Source organism: Hemiscyllium ocellatum, chromosome 8 (genome assembly GCF_020745735.1).
Source record: "Hemiscyllium ocellatum isolate sHemOce1 chromosome 8, sHemOce1.pat.X.cur, whole genome shotgun sequence".
NCBI lineage: Eukaryota > Metazoa > Chordata > Chondrichthyes > Orectolobiformes > Hemiscylliidae > Hemiscyllium > Hemiscyllium ocellatum.
In genome coordinates this window covers 110295567-110317104 of record NC_083408.1, presented here as the reverse complement: position 1 = coordinate 110317104, position 21538 = coordinate 110295567, and the positions used below count along the sequence as shown (strand labels likewise).

The following is a 21538-nucleotide window of genomic DNA, read 5'->3' as shown; positions in this document are numbered from 1 at the left end:
GACCATAACCATTTTTGTGCCAGCCAATAAGGTGGCCATTCCTGTGCTGTAAGAGGACTGTGTGAGTTCTCCAGCTTCTATGACAGGAGGTCACCTACACATACACGCTGGAAATGACAACTCCACCGAATGTTATTTCAGATTACTTAGTGTGGAAACAGGCCCAACGAGTCCACACTGACCCGCCTAAGAGCAACCCACCCATTCCCCTACATGTACCCCTTCACCTAACACTAGGGACAATTTAGCATGGCCAATTCACCTGACCTGCACATCTTTGGACTGTGGGAGGAAACCGGAGCACCCGGAGGAAACCCACGCAGACATGGGGAGAATGTGCAAACTCCACACAGTCAGTCGCCTGAGTTGGGAATTGAACCCGAGTCTCTAGCGCTGTGAGGCAGCAGTGCTAACCACTGTTCCACCGTGCCGCCCATGTCAGCCCCGAATTCTGAGCTAGATCTGTCTGAACAGGATTTCAACCATGACTTGAAGATGGCGCAAAGCTAAAGGTTTGTTCCGTCCCAGTGTCCACTCTGTCCTTGTTGCCTAGGTGGGTCTACAGGTTTTGTTTCATGTTTGCACTCTGTCTCCATCCTAATTACCTAATGCGTATACCCCTGCAAGGTTGCCTCCTGACAATTCTACAACACAACATGTGGATGGTCTTCACCTCCTCTGCTCATCACTGTGTCGTCTGGGACAGTGCCGCAAGGGTACTGCAGAAAAACATGGCTTTAGAAGAATTCAGTCAGCCCAGGATGTGGTCTCAAAACCCATTCATGTTGAAATGTTGAGTAGCTATCACTGAGGATGACCTGAAATCTCTGGGTTCGAATAACCTTGATTCAATCCCAGTGCTACTTTGAGTTTGCGATGAAATCATTTTAATCTGTATGCCATCTCAGCTGTTATGGGAGAATATCTTGAAGTGCCATTGTAGAAGAAGGCAGTTGCCTTGTTTGTCTCATGCTACTCGAATGATTATTTATCTTCAGGAGTCATGGTTTGAATACTGAACTTGGTACTGCTTTGAGTAGTTGCAGTGAATAACAGCTGAATTCAAGGAGAAGCTGATGAAGTAGAAATGTGAGTAACTTATGGTCCGAAGTGTTGAAAGTGAGAGGAGGCTGCTGTGGAGGAGAAGCACTGACGTAAGCTGAAAGGGATGAGCTTTCCTTGCTGTATGTTTATGGAGACAGCCTTTAACCACCCTGGTGCTCAGTACTTTCATGCTTTGAGATGTGGGTAATGATGATAAGTCCAACATTTGTTTCCTTCAGTGGCTTACTAGGCCGTTTCCCAATTAAAGGTCAACCACATTGCTGTGAATCTGAAAGTCACGTTCTGGATGACCAGGCAAGGACAATAGGTTTCCCTCCCTAAAGGGCATTAGTGAATCAGATCTGTGATTCACTATTACTGTGATTAGCTTCCAATTGCAGATTTTTTGGATTAATTTATTGAATTAGATACCACTAGCAGCATTGGGTGGGATTTGAACCTGTCTCCATGGAGCAATGGGCAGCACAGTGGTTAGCACTGCTGCATCACAGCGCCAGAGACCCAGGTTCAATTCCCGACTCAGGCGACTGACTGTGTGGAGTTTGCACGTTCTCCCCGTGTCTGCGGGTTTCCTCCGGGTGCTCCGGTTTCCTCCCACAGTCCAAAGATGTGCGGGTCAGGTGAATTGGCCATGCTAAATTGCCCATAGAGTTAGGTAAGGGGTAAATGTAGGGGTACGGATGGGTTGCGGGTCAGTGTGGACTTGTTGGGCTGAAGGGCCTGTTTCCACACTGTAAGTAATCTAATCAATAGTTGAGAGTGTGGTGCTGGAAAAACACAGCAGGTCAGGCAGCATCCGAGGAGAAGGAAAATTGACGTTTCAATCATAAGCCCTTCAGGTTCCTGAAACGTCGATTCTCCTACTGCTCAGATGCTGCCTGACCTGCTGTGCTTTTCCAGCACCACACTCTCGACTCTAATCTCCAGCATCTGCAGTTCTCGCTTTCTCCCCAACGCAATAGTCTGGGTATCTGAATTACAACATTATTAGACATGGCAGCAATGCCATCCTGTCCCCAGATGTTCCATGGTCAATAACTAATTGTAGAAATTCACCTCTTAGCCAGACATGAGTTTTATTTTTGGGGGAGTGGGGTGGGGAGAGGGATCTCCCTGGTGGTGGAGACATTTGGGAACCACATCCAGAGATCCTGATAGAGACACCACAAACTTACACACATTCAGAAAGAGCCTTTTGGCCTGGGCTATCAGGTCTCCAATAGGGTTGGAGAATCTTTTACTCTGAGCAGACTGAACAGTAACCACTTTGTCCAAGCAACCAGTTTGCTGCAAGTGAAGCTCAAAGGCAACTTGTCACGTAAAGCACTTTATGATCCTTTAAGTGGATTTGGTGATTTTTGTTTCTGTGCAGGTTTGTTGTTATCTAACAGCTACATATCCAGAGAGCGTAGCTGCCTTTCCCACTATCACCTTCAGCTGTGTGTGCGTGTGTGTGTGTGTGCGCTGCATCTCGGGACCCTCTCTGAATAACATGTTGATGGATGGACCTTAATTCATCCTCTGTAATTGTCAAAAGTTGCAGTTGCTGTAATGATTTGGTATCATGTGTTCTGTATTTTCTACATATCTGCTCACAAGAAGTTTCCCTGTACATTCAGCAGCAGTGTCTGAGTTGTAGTTACGAATAATGAGTTTTTGTTTTCTTAAGGATAACTTGCTTTTTTTGAGGCATACATTTTTAAGTATACTCTGTAATCTGTTTCACCAGCAAAGGAACAAAGCACTGAATAAAAAGGATCTTTTTTCCACAAAGGCCTTTATGGCTTAATAGTAAAGAAAGAGAGTATGTTTCTGAACCACTTTACCGAACCTGCCAAAACACATGACAGCCAATGGCGTACTTTTTCTTACAGATCAGCCAGCTGGGGATGAGGGCTGAACTACACCCTGTCCTGTGCCAGCATCCTGTTCCCTTTGCTTACTGAGCTTCTCATCTGGGCAGGACGTGGGAGAAAGGAAGGGAAACTGAGCGAGAGGGGGGAGTTGGGAGATTGGGGAGAGGGAAATGGGGCTGCAGAAGTCCGGAGTGAATGTCTATCTTAAGATAAGTGCAACTAATGATTAGGTGCCATTTTTATGTGTCTTGCCCTGCTCTTTCAGTGATCATTCAGGGATAACTGGGGGAGTTTTGGATCAAGGCGAACAAGATGCACCGGCCAAAAAGAAGAAGAAAAGGAAGAAACATCGGCAGCACAGAAAGGATAAGAGGAAGGACAGAGCGATTCACACCGGCAGCGAATCTGATCCTGAACTCTTCCGAGATAAAGACTCTGAGACTCCTGCAGAGAGGTAATTAGCATTGCTTTCCTTTGCTGAGTCTGTACACAGCACCAAGACAGCTTGAGCCAAGGGGTTGGGATGGCTGGATTTCTGATTATCTTTACTAATGAGCATTAGTAATAGAATGAGGCCATTTAGCCTTTTGAGCCAGTTCTGCCATTCACTTGAACCCTGGTTAAACCTATACCTCCATTCTCTCAGACCCTATCCCTTGCCTCATTTTATATAAAAAAAGCTATCAAACTTAGACTTGAGCCACAGCCTCTTCTGGGTGAGGCAAAAATCATTACAGATTTCCACTTTGTGTAGAAAATCTGCTTTCTGATTTTATTTTTGAATAATCCAGCTCCAAGTTTGCGACTGTTTTCTCCTGACCTGACTTTTCCCAGGCCTGGAAAATAGCTAATCTGTGAGTACTCTGTTTGCGTGATTGGAACATTTTGGAATGATAGAAGCATGCAGTAAAGTGGAAGCTGTTTGGTCCATTGAATATGTATTGACAAAACAGCTTTCAATCTGCAGTAGCCCAACTTGCCAGCAGTAGGCCCATAGTCTTGAATGTTGTGATATTTCAAGTGTACAACCAAGTACTTTAGAATGACTGTGGAGTTTCCCATCTCAACTACCCTCCCAGGCAGTGCATTCCAGATTCCCACCACCTTCTGTGCGAAAATGCTTCCTCAACTGACCTCAAAAACCTCTTGCCTGTCACTTGAAATAATGCCCCCTTGTCATTGACCTTTCATCTAAAGGGAACAGCTAATTTCTATCCAGCCTGACCATGCTACCCCCATCATCTTTTCCACCTCAAACACTCTCAACCTTCTCTACTCCAGAGAAAACAACCCGAGCTTATCCAGCCTCCCTTCACAGCTGAAGTGCTCCATCCCGTGCAGCATCCTGGTGAACTTCCTCTGCAAACCTTTCAGTGCAATCACATCCTTGCAATAAAATGTGGTGATCAGAACTGCGCACAGTTCTCCAGTTGTGGCCTAACTAAAGTTTTATACATCTCCAACATAATTTCCATGCTCTTTTAATCTAAACAATGACTGATAAAGGCAAGTATCCTGCCTTAACTACCTTATTAACCTGTCCAGCCACCTTCAGGGATCTGTGGACAAACAGCCCAAGATCCCTCTGTTCCTCTGAGCTTCCTAGTGTCCTGCCATTCATTGAGCACTCCCCTGTCTTGGAAAAGTAAGAGAAAGGAAGGGAAGGAAAGGTGATATGGAGGGGGTTGCAGGGAGATAGGAAGGGTCACCTGACCCGGAACGTTAGTTTTGATTTCTCTTCACAGATGCTGCCAGACCTGTTGAGGTCTTCCAGCAATTTCTGTTTTTTTTTTGTTTCTGATTTACCACATCCGCAGTCCTTTCAGTTTTTATCCTGGATCCCATGTATTTTTACCTTCTTTATCAGTCTCCCAGTTGGAACTTTGTCAAAGGCTTTGCTGAATTCCATATAATCTACGTCAATGGCCCTGTCCTCGTCAGCACATCTGGTCACCTCAAAAAAACATTCATTCAGGTTTGTTAGGCATGAATTGTCTCTGACAAAGCCATGCTGACTATCCCCAATCAAGCCGTGCCTCTTCAGAATTTTCTCCAATAGTTTTCCTTCTCATTGGTCTGTAATTCCTTGGATTATCTCTACCATCCTCCTTGAAAAAATGGAGTCTCATTAGCTGCCTTCTAGTCCTTTGGCATCTCCCCTGTGGTCAGACAGGAATTTAAAAAATTGAGTCAAAACCCCTGTAATTTCCTTCCTCGTCTCTGACAGCAACCCAGGATACAACCCATCCACACCTGGGGACACCTGTCCACATTTAAGCTCTCCCCCAAAACTGCTCAAGAACCTCGTAGTCCCTCTTCCCGAATTCTGTACCAACATCCTCTTTCTCCAAAGTGAAAACAGATGTGAAGTATTCGTTTAACACCCTACCCATATCCTCCTGCTCCTGCATAGAGTGCCCCTCGGTTCCTAATGGGCCCTACTCCTCCCCTGGTTATCTTCTTTCCCTTCATATCTTTCCAGAATATCTCAGGATTCTCCTTACCCGCCAGTGGATTTTCATGCTCCCTCTTTGCTTTCTTAAGCTCCCTCCTGCATTTTCTATACTCTAGTCGGGCCTCTGTCGATTTGCTCTTTCTGCACCTGCTAAAACCCCTCTTTTTCTTGACCATCTAAAGTCAAGTGAGAAGACTTATGTTTGTGCAGTCTGTCCTTAATCTAACTCTCTAAACACTAGCATTATTCACACTGGTGAAAGTGCTGTTCCTCCCCTTCAATACCACAGATCCTTGCTGATGTTCGTTACTCAGAGCTGAAGGCATTCAGCATTGAGGTGGGGTAAGCTATTGAAAAAATTCAACAGGTAAATTTTAATTTGGTAAGAGAAAGCAAGAGCAAAGGAGATATTTTAAAATTCGAGCTAGACTGTTTGCACAGTGTGAGGGAGAGACCTTTGTTGGTTGAAGAGGTAACGAGTTATGGATCTAACAATGAACTTTTTGAATAGCAGAACAGGATCAGGAGGCTGAATGGCCTGTGCCTCTTTTTTTTTTGTCTCTTTCAAATTGGAAGGAATGTGTCAGCATGTTGCTGGCTTTCCTCTCTGCCATGTCCAGATATGGCTATTTTTTGCCGTGTTCCCCAGATGATAGACATCTGATATTGGTCAAGCCTTCCACACGGTCAGTGAAGGTAATGGAATTCTAATCACATTTTGACTTGTCTTGCAGGAGGTGGCTCACAGGAGGACTGGGTTTTCTGTAGCCCTGGATACAGACGTCAGCCCTCTGTACCTCGAGTGTAGTAGAGTGTAATAGAGTGCAGCTGAAAATGTGTTGCTGGTTAAAGCACAGCAGGTTAGGCCCGAAACGTCGAATTTCCTGTTCCTTGGATGCTGCCTAACCTGCTGTGCTTTAACCAGCAACACATTTTCAGCTCTGATCTCCAGCATCTGCAGACCTCACTTTTTACTGTAATAGAGTGCAGACAGGTATAGCTTCTAAAGGTTTGAATTGTTCCCCTGTCCTGGGCCTACATGTTAAATGGTGAAAGTGGCTAAGTGATCCCAGGCCAGTCACCATGTTGCTGGTTGCCTGGAGTTTTTCTGGGAATGAATGGTGGTAATGTCATCGAGAACAATTGAAATTGGGTGTTAGACAGTTCTAGGTACATCCATCAGATGTTTAACAAATTTAAAATCACTTAATTACATTGGATACATTAGATTTCCACTTGAAGTAAAAACAGGCACAGGCAGACCCTCTTTTCATCAGTACCACTTCATACCGTCTCAAGGTTGGCTACTTTTAGCTGTCAATGCTATCTCAAAGTTGAAGAAGAATCTGTATCAGAAACACTGGGCTTATTGCAGTGTTCAGACGTGAAGTAAAATGTGGGTAAATGAGAGGTTATCAATTTCCTCGCAAAACAGGAGGGTAGATTCTGAATGGCAATAGATTGGGAAAGGTTGAGGTGCAATGAGTCTTAGATATCTTTCTACATCAGTCATCGAAAGGAAGTATGCAGGTAAAGAAGGCAAATGGTTGGCCTTCATAGCGAGAGTGTTTGAGTACAGGACCTTGGTGAGACCACATTTAGAATATTGTGTGCAGGTTTGGTCTCCATAACCAGAACATCATTCCTCAGATAAGGAGGGAGTGCATCAAAGACTGGTTCCTGGGATGGCAGGCTCATGTATGGAGAGAGACTGGATCGGTTAGGAATATATTCACTCAAGTTTAGAAGAATGAGGGGTGATGTCAAACCTATAAATGTCTGACAGACACAAGAAAGAAGTTCCTGATGACTGGGGAACCCAGAACCAGGGGTCGCAGTCTATGGATACTGGGTCATTTCGGACTGGGATGAGGAGAATTTTCTTTTCTTTACCCAGAGAGTGGTGAGCCAGTGGAATTCTCTGCTACAGTATGTGGTTGAGGCCAAAGCGTTGAATGTTTTCAAGGAGTTAGATATAGCTCTTGGGACTAAAGGGATCAAGCGAGAAAACAGGAACAGGGCACTGAGTTGGCTGGTCAGCTGTTCTCACGTTGAATAGTAGAGTCTTAGCTGAGTTAGCTGGGATGGCTGGTTTGTGGAGCAGTGCTACCAACAGCATGGGTTCATTTCATTCACAGGGCTGATGTTAGCTCGAGAGTCTCTTCTTCTCAATCTCTTTCCTCGCTTGAGGCCTGGTGACACTCTGGTTAAACTACCACCAGTCTCTTTCAATTGACAGAAACACTGTGGTCCTGGGATAGTACTGGCTTTTAGGCTTGAAGGACCAATTGGCCTCCTGCCCCTATGTGCTTTGACCATTTCACAGATTCTGCTCAATACCCAGGATCATGTTGTTATTTTGCAGGTCTGACGCCAGTGCTGGTCTTCCCCAGGGTCAATTCATGTGGCTGGATGACCTCCATCTGCAAACTGCACAGACCTTCTGTATAGACAGAAAAGCTGATCCTGCCAACTGGGAGTACAAGTCACTCTATCGGGGAGATTTGGCAAGGTACTTGTAATGAGAGGAGTCGCGAATTCTGATGAAGTGGTGCTTTCCTTCCTGGTGCTGGAGCAACAACACCAGTTGTGATACTGTCTGACATTAGAACTTTCCGTAGCTCAGTGTCTGCTTTAGGCTGGGGGAGGCCATTGCAAGCTACGTGGACAATCAATGAGAGATTGAAAATGGCCACATTACCCTCTCTTTTGTACCTGTCACTTGATTTGTCTGTTAAAATATCTATCTGGTTCCCTTTTGATTTCGTGACTTTTATAGAATTATAGAATCCCTACAGTGTGGAGGCAGGCCAATTGGCCCATCGAATCCACACCGACTCGCCAAAGAGCATCCCAGCCACACCCACCCTATCCCTGTAACTCTGCATTTCCCATACCTAATCCACCTAGCCAGCACATCCCTGGACATTAAGGCCAATGTAGCATGGCCAACCCACCTAATCTGCACATCTTGGGATTGTGGGAGGAAACCAGAGCACCCAGAGGAAACCCACACAGACACGGGGAGAATGTGTAAACTCCACACAGACAGTCACCACTAACCACTGAGCCACCATGCCACCCCACTTTGAATCACTGGCTGGTACAGCACAGAAAGCTCTTTTTGACTGCAGTACAGTTAGTCCTATTACCCTGCTTTTTATTTCCATATTCTTACAGCCTTTTTCTCCTGTGGTATTTATCAGTTTGTGTTTTGAAGGTTGTTATGAACTCCCTATTCAGCATCCTATTAGGCAATGCACCGACTGTTTCTTTGAGGCTATCTCTCACTAGCCTCTGTTCACCTGATGAAGGAGCAGCGCTCCGAATGCTAGTGCTTCCAATTAACCAGTTGGCCTATAACTATGGTGTTGTGTGATGTTTTTTTAAACTTTATACACCCCAGTCCAACACCGGCATCTCCAAATCAGAGCCTCTGATCAGGTTTTTAAAAGCCTTCTGGGCCCCATTCTGTCTTGGTGACCCTTTGTTTGCCAGTGGTCCCATGAAAGTTTCCTACTTTGAGGACGCTATATAATTCCAAGTAGTACTTGCTGAATTTGACATTGTTTCTCTCTGTTCCCCAATTAAATCTTAACTCTGTTACATTTCCAGGTTCCTGTTACTGTTACATAATTCCAGTCTGTGTATTTGCAGAAATTATCTTTATTCAGCTGTGTTCAGTTTTACTTCATTTGAAACCCATGATGGGGGTGTAAAACGTGTGATTGAATTTTCAGTGTACCTCTGACACTGCCCAGCAAGGCCACAGGGCAACTGAGAGCAGTAACTGCTGCCTCATTACTGTCGTCCAAAGCTCAAGAGCAAATGTATCTTTGTTTAAGTGAATGGACTGCCAAGGGATGCAGCTCCTCGCATCAGTGACAGGTTCTTCGAGGGGTGGGAAAATTCTGTGACTTAGAGCACCCAGTTATTTAACGGCAATCCATTTCCCAGTGAGTCATTCGAATGCAGCCTGCACTAATGGAGTGCCCTCCCTTGTGCCCCGTGATCCTCCTCCAGTTGACTGCTGAACAATGCCTAATGTCAATCCTGCTTCGACAACGAGACAAACCTAATTAGCCATGAGATGAAATGCCTCATTAATTGTCACATTGCAGATCTTGCAGTCTGACTGCTTTTCGCACAGTGGTAAATGGGATATATCCAGATCGATGATGTTTGACAGAGGCTTGTCACGTCAATTATCTCAGTCGCTGGTAGGAGAGTGTGAAGAGATGGAATTTTTAAGAAATCATTGGCGTGTCATTCTTATGACGCTGCCCATTTTTCAGACATCATTATACTAGCAGCTAGCATAAGCTTATTCCACCACAGAGGCTGTGCACCTATACAGGGATAGAATGACAGTGCAGCACAGATTTATTTAGAAGGCAGGCTTAAGCGAGTTTCAATTAGTCACGGTAGTACAGAGCTTGAGATTACTTTTATAAAAAAAAACACATTTAGAGTCATAGAGATGTACAGCATGGAAAAGACCCTTCGGTTCAACATGTCCATGCCGACCAGATATCCTAACCCAATGTAATCCCACCTGCCAGCACCTGGCCCATATCCCACCAAACCCTTCCTATTCATATACCCATCCAAATGCCTCTTAAATGTTGCAATTGTACCAGCCTCCACCACATCCTCTGGCAGCTCATTCCATACACGTACCACCCTCTGCGTGAAAAAGTTGCCCCTGAGGTCTTTCTTATACCTTTCCCCTCTCACCCTAAACCTATGCCCTTAGTTCTGGACTGCCCGACCCCATGTCCTTGGCAGAGTGGGAGGGGGAGTTGAAATGTTGGGCCACGGGGTGGTGTGGTTGATTGGTGCAGGTGTCCCGAAGATGTTCCCTAATGTGCTCTGCGAGGAGGCGCCCAGTCTCCCCAATGTAGAGGAGACCGCATCGGGAGCAACGGATACAATAAATGATATTTGTGGATGTGCAGGTAAAACTTTGATGGATGTGGAAGGCTCCTTTAGGGCCTTGGATGGAGGTGAGGGAGGAGTTGTGGGCACAGGTTTTACAATTCCTGCGGTGGCAGGGGAAGGTGCCAGGATGGGAGGGTGGGTCGTAGGGGGGCGTGGACCTGACCAGGTAGTCACGGAGGGAACGGTCTTTGCGGAAGGCGGAAAAGGGTGTGGAGGGAAATATATCCCTGGTGGTGGGGTCTGTTTGGAGGTGGCAGAAAGGTCAGTGGATGATTTGGTTTATGCGAAGGTTGGTAGGGTGGAAGGTGAGCTCTAGGGGCATTCTGTCCTTGTTACGGTTGGAGGGATGGGTCTGAGGGCGGAGGTGCGGGATGTGGACAAGAAGCGTTGGAGGGCATCTTTAACCACGTAGGAAGGGAAATTGTGGTCTCTAAAGAAGGAGGCCATCTGGTGTGTTCTGTGGTGGAACTGGTCCTCCTGGGAACAGATACGACGGAGGTGGAGGAATTAGGAATACGGGATGGCATCTTTACAGGAGGTAGGGTGGGAAGAGGTGTAATCCAGGTAGCTGTTGGAGTCAGTGGGTTTGTAAAAAAAAATGTCAGTGGCATGTTGGTCATCATTAATGGAGATGGAGAGGTTCAGGAAGGGGAGGGAGGTGTCAGAGATGGTTCAGGTGAATTTAAGGTCAGGGTGGAATGTGTTGGCCTATTACCTGCCCTCGACCTCTTCATTTCCAACTGCCGCCGGGACATTAACCACCTCAACCTGTCTACCCCCCTCCCCCACTCCAACCTCTCACCCTCACAATGTGCAGCCCTCCAATCCCTCTGCTCCAATCCCGACCTTACCATGAAGCCAGCAGATAAAGGGGGCGCAGTGGTAGTCTGGCGCACTGACCTCTACACCGCTGAAGCCAAACACCTCTTCCTACCGCCCCCTCAAACATGACTCCCCCTCCCCCTCCCCAATCACCAAACCATCATCTCCCAGACCATACAGAACCTCATCACCTCAGGAGATCTCTCACCCACAGCTTCCAACCTCATAGTCCAGGAACCCTGCACTGCCCGGTTCTACCTCCTTCCCAAGATCCACAAGCCTGACCACCCTGGCCGACCCACTGTCTCAGCATGTCCTGCCCCACTGAACTCACTTCTACCTACCTCGACACTGTCCTATCCCCCCCTAGTCCAGGAACTCCCCACATACGTTCAAGACACTCCCACGCCCTCCACCTCCTCCAAGACTTCCATTTCCCCGGCCCCCAACGCCTCATCTTCACCATGGATATCCAATCCCTCTACACCTCCATCCGCCATGACTAGGGCCTCCACACCCTCCGTTTTTTCCTCTCCCGACATCCCCAACAGTACCCTTCCACCGACACTCTCATTTATTTGGCCGAACTGGTTCTCACCCTTAACAATTTATCCTTCGAATCCTCCCACTTCCTCCACACCAAAGGGGTAGCCATGGGCACACGTATGGGCCCCAGCTATGCCCGTCTCCTTGTTGGCTACGTAGAATGGTTGATCTTCCAGAATTACACCGGCACCACTCCTCACCTCTTCCTCCACTACACTCTGCCGAGGACATGGAGGTCCTGGGCCTCCTTCACCGCCGCTCCCTCGCCACCAGATGCCTGGAGGAAGAACGCCTCAATTTCTGCCTCGGAAAACTTCAACCCCAGGGCATCAATGTGGACTTCAACAGTTTCCTCATTTCCCCTTCCCCCCACCTCACCCTAGTTCCAAACTTTCAGCTCAGCACTGTCCCCATGACTTGTCCTACCTGACTATCTTCTTTTCCACCTATCCACTCCACCCTCCTCCTTGACCTATCACCTTCATCCCCTCCCCCACTCACCTATTGTACTCTATGCTACTTTCTCCCCACCCCCACCCTCCTCTAGCTTATCTCTCTACCCTTCAGGCTCTCTGCCTTTATTCCTGATGAAGGGCTTTTGCCCGAAGCGTCGATTTTACTGCTCCTCGGATGCTGCCTGAACTGCTGTGCTTTTCCAGCACCACTGATCCAGAATCTGGTTTCCAGCATCTGCAGTCATTGCTTTTACCTATATTCCAACAGTAGCCTAACCAGTGTCCTGTACAGCCGCAACATGACCTCCCAACTCCTGTACTCAATACTCTGACCAATAAAGGAAAGCAGACCAAACTCCTCCTTCGCTATTCTATCTACCTGCGACTCCACTTTCAAGGAGCTATGAACCTGCACTCCAAGGTCTCTTTGTTCAGCAACACTCCCTAGGACCTTCCCATTAAGTGTATAAGTCCTGCTAAGATTTGCTTTCCCAAAATGCAGCACCTCGCATTTATCTGAATTAAACTCCATCTGCCACTTCTTAGCCCAATGGCTCATCTGGTCCAGATCCTGTTGTAACCTTCAATTTTGGTGTCATCTGCAAACTTAGTAACTGTATCTCTTATGCTTGCATCCAAAACATTTATGTAAATGACAAAAAGTAGAGGGCCCAGCACCAACCCTTGTGGAACTCCACTGGTCACAGGCCTCCAGTCTGAAAAACAACCCTCCACCACCACCCTCTGTCTTCTACCTTTGAGCCAATTCTGTATCCAAATGGCTAGTTCTCCCTGTATTCCATGAGATCTAACCTTGCTAATCAGTCTCCAGTGGGGAACCTTGTCGGACGCCTTACTGAAGTCCATATAGATCACATCTACTGCTCTGCCCTCATCAATCTTCTTTGTTACTTCTTCAAAAAACTCAATCAAGTTTGTGAGACATGATTTCCCACGCACAAAGCCATGTTGACTATCCCTAATCAGTCCTTGCCTTTCCAAATACATGTGCATTCTGTCCCTCAGAATTCCCTCCAACAACTTGCCCACCACTGAGGTCAGGCTCACTGGTCTATAGTTCCCTGGCTTGTCTTTACCGCCCTTCTTAGACAGTGGCACCCCCTGTCTTCCAGCATCTCACCTGTGATTATTGATGATACAAATATCTCAGCAAGAGGCCCAGCAATCACTTCTCTAGCTTCCCACAGAGTTCTTGGATACACCTGATCAGGTCCTGGGGATTTATCCACCTTTAACCATTTGAAGACATCCAGCACTTCCTCCTCTGCAATCTGGACATTTCGCAAGATGTCACCATCTATTTCCCTACAGTCTACATCTTCCATATCCTTTTCCACAGTAAATACTGATGCAAAAATTTTCATTTCGTATCTTCCTCCATTTTCTGCGGCTCCACACAAAGGCTGCCTTGCTGATCTTTGAGGAGCCCTATTCTCTCCCTAGTTACCCTTTTGCCCTTAATATATTTGTAAAAACCCTTTGGAGTCTCCTTAATTCTGTTTGCCAAAGCTACCTCATGTCCCCGTTTTGCCCTCCTGATTTCCCTCTTAAGTATACTCCTACTTCCTTTATACTCTTGTAAGGATTCACTCGATCTATCCTGTCTATACCTGACATACGCTTCATTCTTTTTCTTAACCAAACCCTCAATTTCTTTAGTCATCCAGCATTCCCTATACCTACCAGCCTTTCCTTTCACCCTGACAGGGATATACTTTCTCTGGAATCTTGTTATCTCATTTCTGAAGGCTTCCCATTTTCCAGCTGTCCCTGTACCTGCGAACATCTGTCTCCAGTCAGCTCTTAAAAGTTCTTGCCCAATACCGTCAAAATTGGTCTGTCTCCAATTTAGAACTTCATCTTTTAGATCTGGTCTATCCTTTTCCGTCACTATTTTAAAACGAATAAAATTATGGTCACTGGCCCCAAAGTGCTCCCCCACTGACACCTCAGTCACCTGCCCAGCCTTATTTCCCAAGAATAGGTCAAGGTTTGCACCTTCTCTAGTAGGTACATCCACATACTGAATCAGAAAATTGTCTTATACGCACTTAAGAAACTCCTCTCCATCTAAACCTTTAACACTATGGCAGTCCCAGTCTATGTTTGGAAAGTTAAAATCCCCTACCATAACCACCCTATTATTGTAACAGATAGCTGAGATCTCCTTACAAGTTTGTTTCTCAATTTCCCTCTGATTATTAGGGGGTCTATAATTCAATCCCAATAAGGTGATCATCCCTTATTCCTCAGTTCCACCCAAATAACTTCCCTGGATGTATTTCTGGGAATATCCTCCCTCAGCACAGCTGTAATGCTATCCCTTATCAAAAATGCTACTCCCCCCTCCTTCTTCGTTTAAGCTTTTCATCTAACACTCATCAGGACTAGGGTGTAGGATTGCTCGCTGAGCTGTAAATTTGATATCCAGACTTCTCAGGACATTTTCCATGAATACAAATTCCATGGGAAAACCAATATTTATGTTCCATGATGTGAAGGTCATCTGTTATGTTAGGGAATGGTGGGGTAGGCTTGAGGTGATGAATGCTGAAAATGTGTTGCTGGAAAAGCGCAGCAGGTCAGGCAGCATTCAAAGAGCAGGAGAATCGACGTTTCGGTCATGAGCCCTTCTTCCTGAAGAAGGGCTCATGTCCAAAACGTCGAATCTCCTGCTCCTTGGATGCTGCCTGACCTGCTGCGCTTTTCCAGCAACACATTTTCAGCTCTGATCTCCAGCATCTGCAGACCTCACTTTCTCCTTGAGGTGATGAATGACTTCCTTCTGTTTCTGATGAGTCCTGTGTGTTAATTTATGGAGCTTTCAGCATGCACAAATGTGCCACGCCCAGCGGGTATCAAATAGCTTACTTGTCAACCAATCAGCACACTCTAGAAAAATTGTGTTTTTTCTTCTTGAGTTTGTATTCTTGCAAAATATCCTGATGTGTGCCAAGTGGAAAGCTTTGACTAAATGTCTTTTCTTCAGCAATACTAGAATTTAACTGGTTGATTAACTTGGCTTGTACTGTCTTGATTACAGAGATTGAGAGATGGTCTAATTGAGGTGTGTAAAAGTAAGAGATAAAGATTTGGGGTAGATACAAAGGAATTGTTCCTTGTCTAGGGTGAATCAAGGACATGGTGACATTATAAAATTAACTAAAGCTTGTGCCATTCCGATGTAAGATCAAGCAGTATTTCTATACATGAAGCAGTGGAAATCTGGAACTGTCCCTTGAAAGACTAGGGTTAAAGAGGTGGAGTGGAACACTGGAGTGTTCCAGACTGAGAGTGTTCTTCAACATAGGGAGAAATGATGTCCACAAGCTAGTTGAATGAAAGGGCAGGCCTGAAGGGCTGAATGGTCTGCTTCTCTGTTTAATATTCTCATGTTCCTGTTCTTCAGTTATCTCAGAGTCTTGCTTCACATGATTGATTCAGTATTAGTCTGGGTCACTTCACGGATTTGTAATTCCACCATTAATGACTTAATAGAGAGCCAGCAGAGAATGAAACTTGAAGCATTGGATGCTTTGGGTCAGTGCAATCCCACATGTTATTTTTAACTGGTGCTCAGCCTTTTTCTATCAGAATCCTGGGTAAAAACAATGACTGTAGATGCTGGAAACCAGATTCTGGATCAGTGGTGGTGCTGGAAAAGCACAGCAATTCAGGCAGCATCCGAGGAGCAGGAAAATGGACGTTTTGGGCAAAAGCCCTTCATCAGGAATACAGCTTCCTGGACAGGCAAGAGAGGGGCTTTATTAGAATGATACAATGAGGGATAGACTCGAGTTAAGTAGAGAGAGTTGAGAGAAAAGGCTTGTTTTCCGTGAAGCAGAGAATGTTAAGTGGATGTTTAGGAGATGGTCTCAAAATTATTAAAGGGAGAGAAGCTGGGAAGAGCACAATGACCAGAGGTTTAATTCAGTTGGAAAAGGGGTCAGTGGGGTGGGTGAGGAGAAATGAGCAGTATGTTATGATCCAGAAAGCACAACCTGAAAGAGATTCACCAGCAACACACTTAACACATAGTTAGATAAAGTTTCAAAGTTTTCAGGGCTACGGGGAAAGAACAGAGCAGTACGGACCGACTCATTCAAACAGCACATGGTTCATGAATGTCCGAAAGAGCAATAAGGAAAAAAGAATAGGGTCAGCTAGAGATTGGGGAGGGGGGGAGAATGTGAAAGCAAAGAGGAGAACTGAGGCATTCAGCCAGAAGCAACTAGATAGATGACACTGGTACAAGTTAGAAAAAATAGAATAACCCCAAAAACCAGACTACTGCCATTTAGAAGTTTGCTGATGATACCATCATAGTCAATCAAATCTCAGATGGCGATGAAACAGACGACACACGGGAGGTGGAAGACCTGGAAAAATGGTGCACTGAGAACAACCGAGCTCTCAATCTCGGCAAAACCAAGGAACTCATTATTGACTTTCGGCGGGATGTTACCCATACCCCCCTACACATTAACAGCACAGAGGTGGAACGTGTGGAGAATGTCAAGCTCCTGGGAGTGGTCATCCACAACAAGCTTTCTTGGACTCTTCATGTGGACACACTGGTTACAAAGTGCCAACAACATCTCCTTTTTGGCAGCTGAGAAAATTTGGCATGGTGGCAAATACCCTTGCCAACTTTTATAGGTGCGCCATCGAGAGCCTTCTGTCCGGATGTATCACTACCTGGTATAGCAACTGTACCATTCAAGATCGGAGACGGTTACAGAGAGAAGTGAACTCAGCCCAGACAATCACAAAGCCCAACTTCCTATCTGTAGAAACCATCTACCAGACCCGCTGTCAAGGAAAGGCCGCCAGCATTCTCAAAGATCCATCTCACCCTGGCAATGTTTTTCGACAGCCTCTACCATCGGGGAGAAGGTACAGAAGCTTGAACACACGCACCAGCCGGTTTCGAAACAGAATACTGAATGGATATTCAAACGCTTAGCATTCGCCTCTACCTGAGTTTCTTGTTTTTGCTGCTGTTTACCTATTATTTACTTATCTATGCTACTTAACTCTGTGATCTGCGTGTATTGCTCACAAGACAAAGCTTTTCACTGTGCCTCAGTACACGTGACAATAAATTCAATTCAAATCTAATTGATTTGAGTGAGTTCAGGTATCCCCAGGGTTAAGTAGCTGGATAGAAGTAGTCAAGGCTAAAGATGAGAATGAAATCAACTAGGTGAACGTGAGGACTGCAGTTACTGGAGATCGAGAGTGTGGTGCTGGAAAAGCACAGCACGTCAGGCAGCATCCGAGGAGCAGGAGAATCAACATTACGGGCAAATGCCCTTCATCAGGATTCAAGATGAGAATGGCTCATAAAGGGATTTCAGAAGCTGAGCTGAAGGAAGGACAGAGACTGTGACATTACAAAGGCGAAAGTAGGCAGAAGTTCATCTTGCAATTATCTCCGCCCTCAAAGGTGTACAAAGTAGCCAAGAATCTTGGGAATCAGGAAGATTTGGGACAGCATCAAAAAGCAACAAAGGACCACGAAGCAAGTGATTTTAAAAAAAGGACATATAGGTTATGAATACAAGCTAGCACAAAATATTAAATAAAGGAAAAGTTTTTATATAAAACAGAAAAGGGTGGTTAAAGTGGATACCGGTCCCTTGGAGGGTGAGAAAGGGGATTTAAGGGTGGCACGATGGCTTGGACGTTAGCACTGCTGCCTCACAGCGTCAGGGACCAGGGTTCGATTCCAGCCTCTGCGACTGTATATTCTGCACATTCTCCCCGTGTCTGCATGTCTTCCCTCTGGGTGAAAATGTGTTGCTGGTTAAAGCACAGCAGGTTAGGCAGCATCTAAGGAACAGGAAATTCGACGTTTCGGGCATAAGCCCTTCATCAGGAGCCCCAGTTTCCTCCCGCAATCCAAAGATGTGCAAGTTAGGGTGAATTGGCCATGTTGAATTGCCCAGAGTGTTAAGTGCATTAGTCAGAGGGAAATGGGTAGGTTACTCTTCAAAGGATTGGTGTGGACTTGTTGGGCTAAATGGCGTGTTTCCACGCTGGAGGGAATCTAATAGAAATGGGTAATGTTGAAAAGGACGAGGCCTTGAATCATTCCTTTGCGTCAGTCTACGTAGTGGAAGTGCCAAAGATTGATGTTAAGGATATGATTCTTAACAATTGTTATCACTAAAGGGGTCACTTTGAGCATACATGAGGGTCTAAAGATAGATAAGTCCCCTGGTCCTGATGGACTGCATCCCCCGGTCCTGAAAGAAATGGCAGAAGTTATAGTAGATGGAAAAGTGGTAATCTACCAAATTCACTGGACTCCAAGCAGGTCCCAGTGGACTGGAAGACAGTGAATGTCACACTGCTGTTTAAAAAAGGGTGTAGGCAAAAGGCAGTTAACTATGGACCAGTTAACTTAACACCGGTAGTTGGGAAAATGCTGGAGGCTATTATTAAAGAAGAAATAGTGAGACAGCTGGATAAAATGGGTTCCATCCCACAGCCGCAGTATGGATTCAGGAAGGGAAGGTTGCGTTTGACAAACTTACTGGAGTTCTTTGACGATGTAACAAGACTGTTGGATGGAGGGGGGAACAGGTAGATATATTTGGATTTCAAGAAGGCATTCAAGAAGGTGCTGAATAAAAGATTCATCCATAAGGTAAGAATGCATGAAATTACAGGGAATGTATTAGCATGGATAGAGGACTGGTTAGTCAATAGAAAGCAGAGAGCTCAGATTAATGGGTGTTCCTCTGAGTGGAGATCACTGGTGAGCGGGATACCGCAGGGGTCGGTGTTAGGTCCATAACTGTTCATGATTTCTATAAATGATTTGGAAGAGGAGACTGAGTGTAACGTATCCAAGTTGGCTGATGACACTAAATCGAGTGGAAAGGCAAACTATGCAGAGGATGTGGAGGGTCTGCAGAGAGATTTGGATAGGTTGGGTGAGTGAGCAAGGGTCTGGCAGATGAAGTACAATGTTGGTAAATGTGAGATTATCCACTTTGGAAGTAAACATAGTTGGTCAGAGTATTATTGAAATGGTGAAAGATTGCAGCATGCTGTTGTGCAGAGGGACTTAAGAGTGCTCGTACATGAATCGCTAAAAGTTGATTTCCAGGTAAACAGGTAATCTGGAAGGCAAACGGAATATGAGCTTTCATTGCTGGAGGGATTGAATTTAAGAGCAGGGCGGTTCTGCTGCAATTGTACAAGGTGTTGGTGAGGCCACACCTGGAGTATTGTGTGCAGTCCTGGTCTCCTTACTTGAGGAAGGATACACTGGCTTTGGAGGCAGTGCAGAGGAGGGTCACCAGGTTGATTTCGGAGATGAGGGGGTTACCCTCTGAGGACAGGTTGCGCTGCCTGCGACTGTACTCGCTAGAATATCGAAGAATGAGAGGGGATCTTATAGAAACATATCTAAGGTTATGAAAGGGATAGATAAGTTAGAGGCAGGCAAATTGTTTCCACTGGTGGGTGAGACTAGGATGAGGGGACATGGCCTCAAAATTAGGGAGAGTAGTTTTAGGATAGGGATGAGGAAGAACTGCTTTTCCCAGAGAGGAGTGAATCCATGGAATTCTCTGCCCAAGGAAGCCTTCGAGGCAGCTTCATTAAATGTATTCAAGGCACAGTTGGATAGGTTTTTGTATTGTCAGGGAATTAAGGGTTCTGGGAATAAGGAGGAACTGAGATGATGGATTGATCAGCCATCATCTTAGTGAATGGCGGAGTAGGCTTGATGGGCCAAATGGCCTACTCCTGCTTCTATTATGATGAAATGTGAATCGGCTGCCTCAACGTGGAGAGGTAGGAATTGACACCCTTGGCAGAGGAGGGAATGGTAATTAAAATTCCCCAAAAATTGTCTCTGTGTCACTGATGTTAGAATTGATAGTTAATGCATTTTGGAAGATGACCCTGCGTAGAAAATCTGTTCATTGGTGCCGCTGACAAGGCATGGCCACACATCTTGAGGATAAATTAGAAATGTGAGATAAATAGGGGTGTTGCTAAGGATGCCCATCACTCATGAACAAACAATATAAAGCACTGTGCAAGTCGAATTCCTTGCCATACATGAGGTGTTAAACTTTGTCAATGCTATGTAGTTTCTGTATCCAACACATGGAGTTCAGCATAATAATACAACGATTCAGTAGCAGTAGTACTGAGATATGATGTGAAGGTATTTGTTCAAAAGGTGTATTGCACCAGATTGCAATAATTCTGTCATCTATTGCTGGTTGAATATTTCAGGTACAAGAGGTGTGGGGATGTCTGCCTTGGCCTTGACTCCAGAAAGCAGCACATTATCTGGGAAGATTCACCCCGACCAAAGAAAAAGGCCAGGAAGAGGGATGATCGATACTACAGCTCATCGGGCCTTCAGTTCCTGAGCACTGGCTCTGTTCCTGTTCGCTGTAGAGGGTGTGTGCAAGGAAGCATTCCTGTGCCTGGTACAGACTCCTTCATACCAGTTCCAGACTGGGCAGAGATTGAAAGTGAATCCTTAGGCACTGTCACCTGGTTCAATCCACTTGGAATTTACGATGAATCCACCGCTTTGTGGCTCCAGGGAAAAGGCCGAGAGGAGCCGGAGAAGCAATCCTGCCTGCCCTCTGATAGCAGTGAGAAGATAAACTCGGTAAACATGGCCAAAGTGGAGACGTTCAATAGGATGTTGAGAGAAGACCCTGGGAATGTCCAAATGTGGATGGAGTTTGTTCATTTTCAGGTGGGTCTTGGAACGTTCAGCCCAGATTTGAAGTTGTGTGTTTGAGGGTGGGATGAGCCAATCAGTTCATTCCACATATCATCTGTTTGTTAAGAAGACTGCAGAATAGCGCCTGTACTGTTGGTACTGGGCACTGTTGTGGATAAAACCATTTGGGATTAAACAAGGGAAGCTACTATTTTTACGACTCGATTTGGCAGTGAAGTAGAGTGGTGGAGGAAGAGAATTTTCTCGTTTTGAGCTTCGGGGAAAGAAATGCAGGACAGTAGGGAGGGAGTGCTCCCTTCACGGTGGGGGAGGGGGGATGGAGTGTGCCGGTAGAGGGGGGGCGTGCAGCTGTGCTCCCTTCACGGGGGGGGGGGGGGGTGGGGGGGAGGAGAGAGGAGCCGGGTGTGCTCCTTTCATGGAGGTGGGGTGGGGGGAGTGCTCCCTTCACGGTTTGGTTGGGGGGGGGGGTGAGGGTGCTCCCTTCACGGAGTGGGGAGGGTAAGTGGGGAGTGCTCCCTTCACGGAGGGGGGAGGGTAGGTGAGGAGTGCTCCTTTCATGGTTGTGGAGGGACAGGGGAGCTCCTTCTCTGTGGTGGGGGGGTGGGGTGAGGGTGTTCCCTTCACGGAGGTGGGTGGGAGTGCTTCCTTC

The 21538-nt window shown here is 46.0% G+C and overlaps 1 protein-coding gene across 2 annotated transcripts in view; it reads left to right on the top strand.

Moving 5' to 3' along the window:
• Positions 1–21538, top strand: part of nrde2 (NRDE-2, necessary for RNA interference, domain containing) — a 72299-nt gene that overhangs the window by 14249 nt on the left and 36512 nt on the right. For both annotated transcript variants that reach the window (XR_009644992.1, XM_060829461.1), the window contains exons 3-5: positions 3187–3375; positions 7742–7888; positions 20424–20901. Coding sequence is in view for 1 of the 2 variants with exons in the window: in XM_060829461.1 (XP_060685444.1) it covers positions 3187–3375; positions 7742–7888; positions 20424–20901 (814 nt within the window). In the remaining variant the exon portion in view is untranslated. The remainder of the gene's footprint in view (positions 1–3186; positions 3376–7741; positions 7889–20423; positions 20902–21538) is intronic.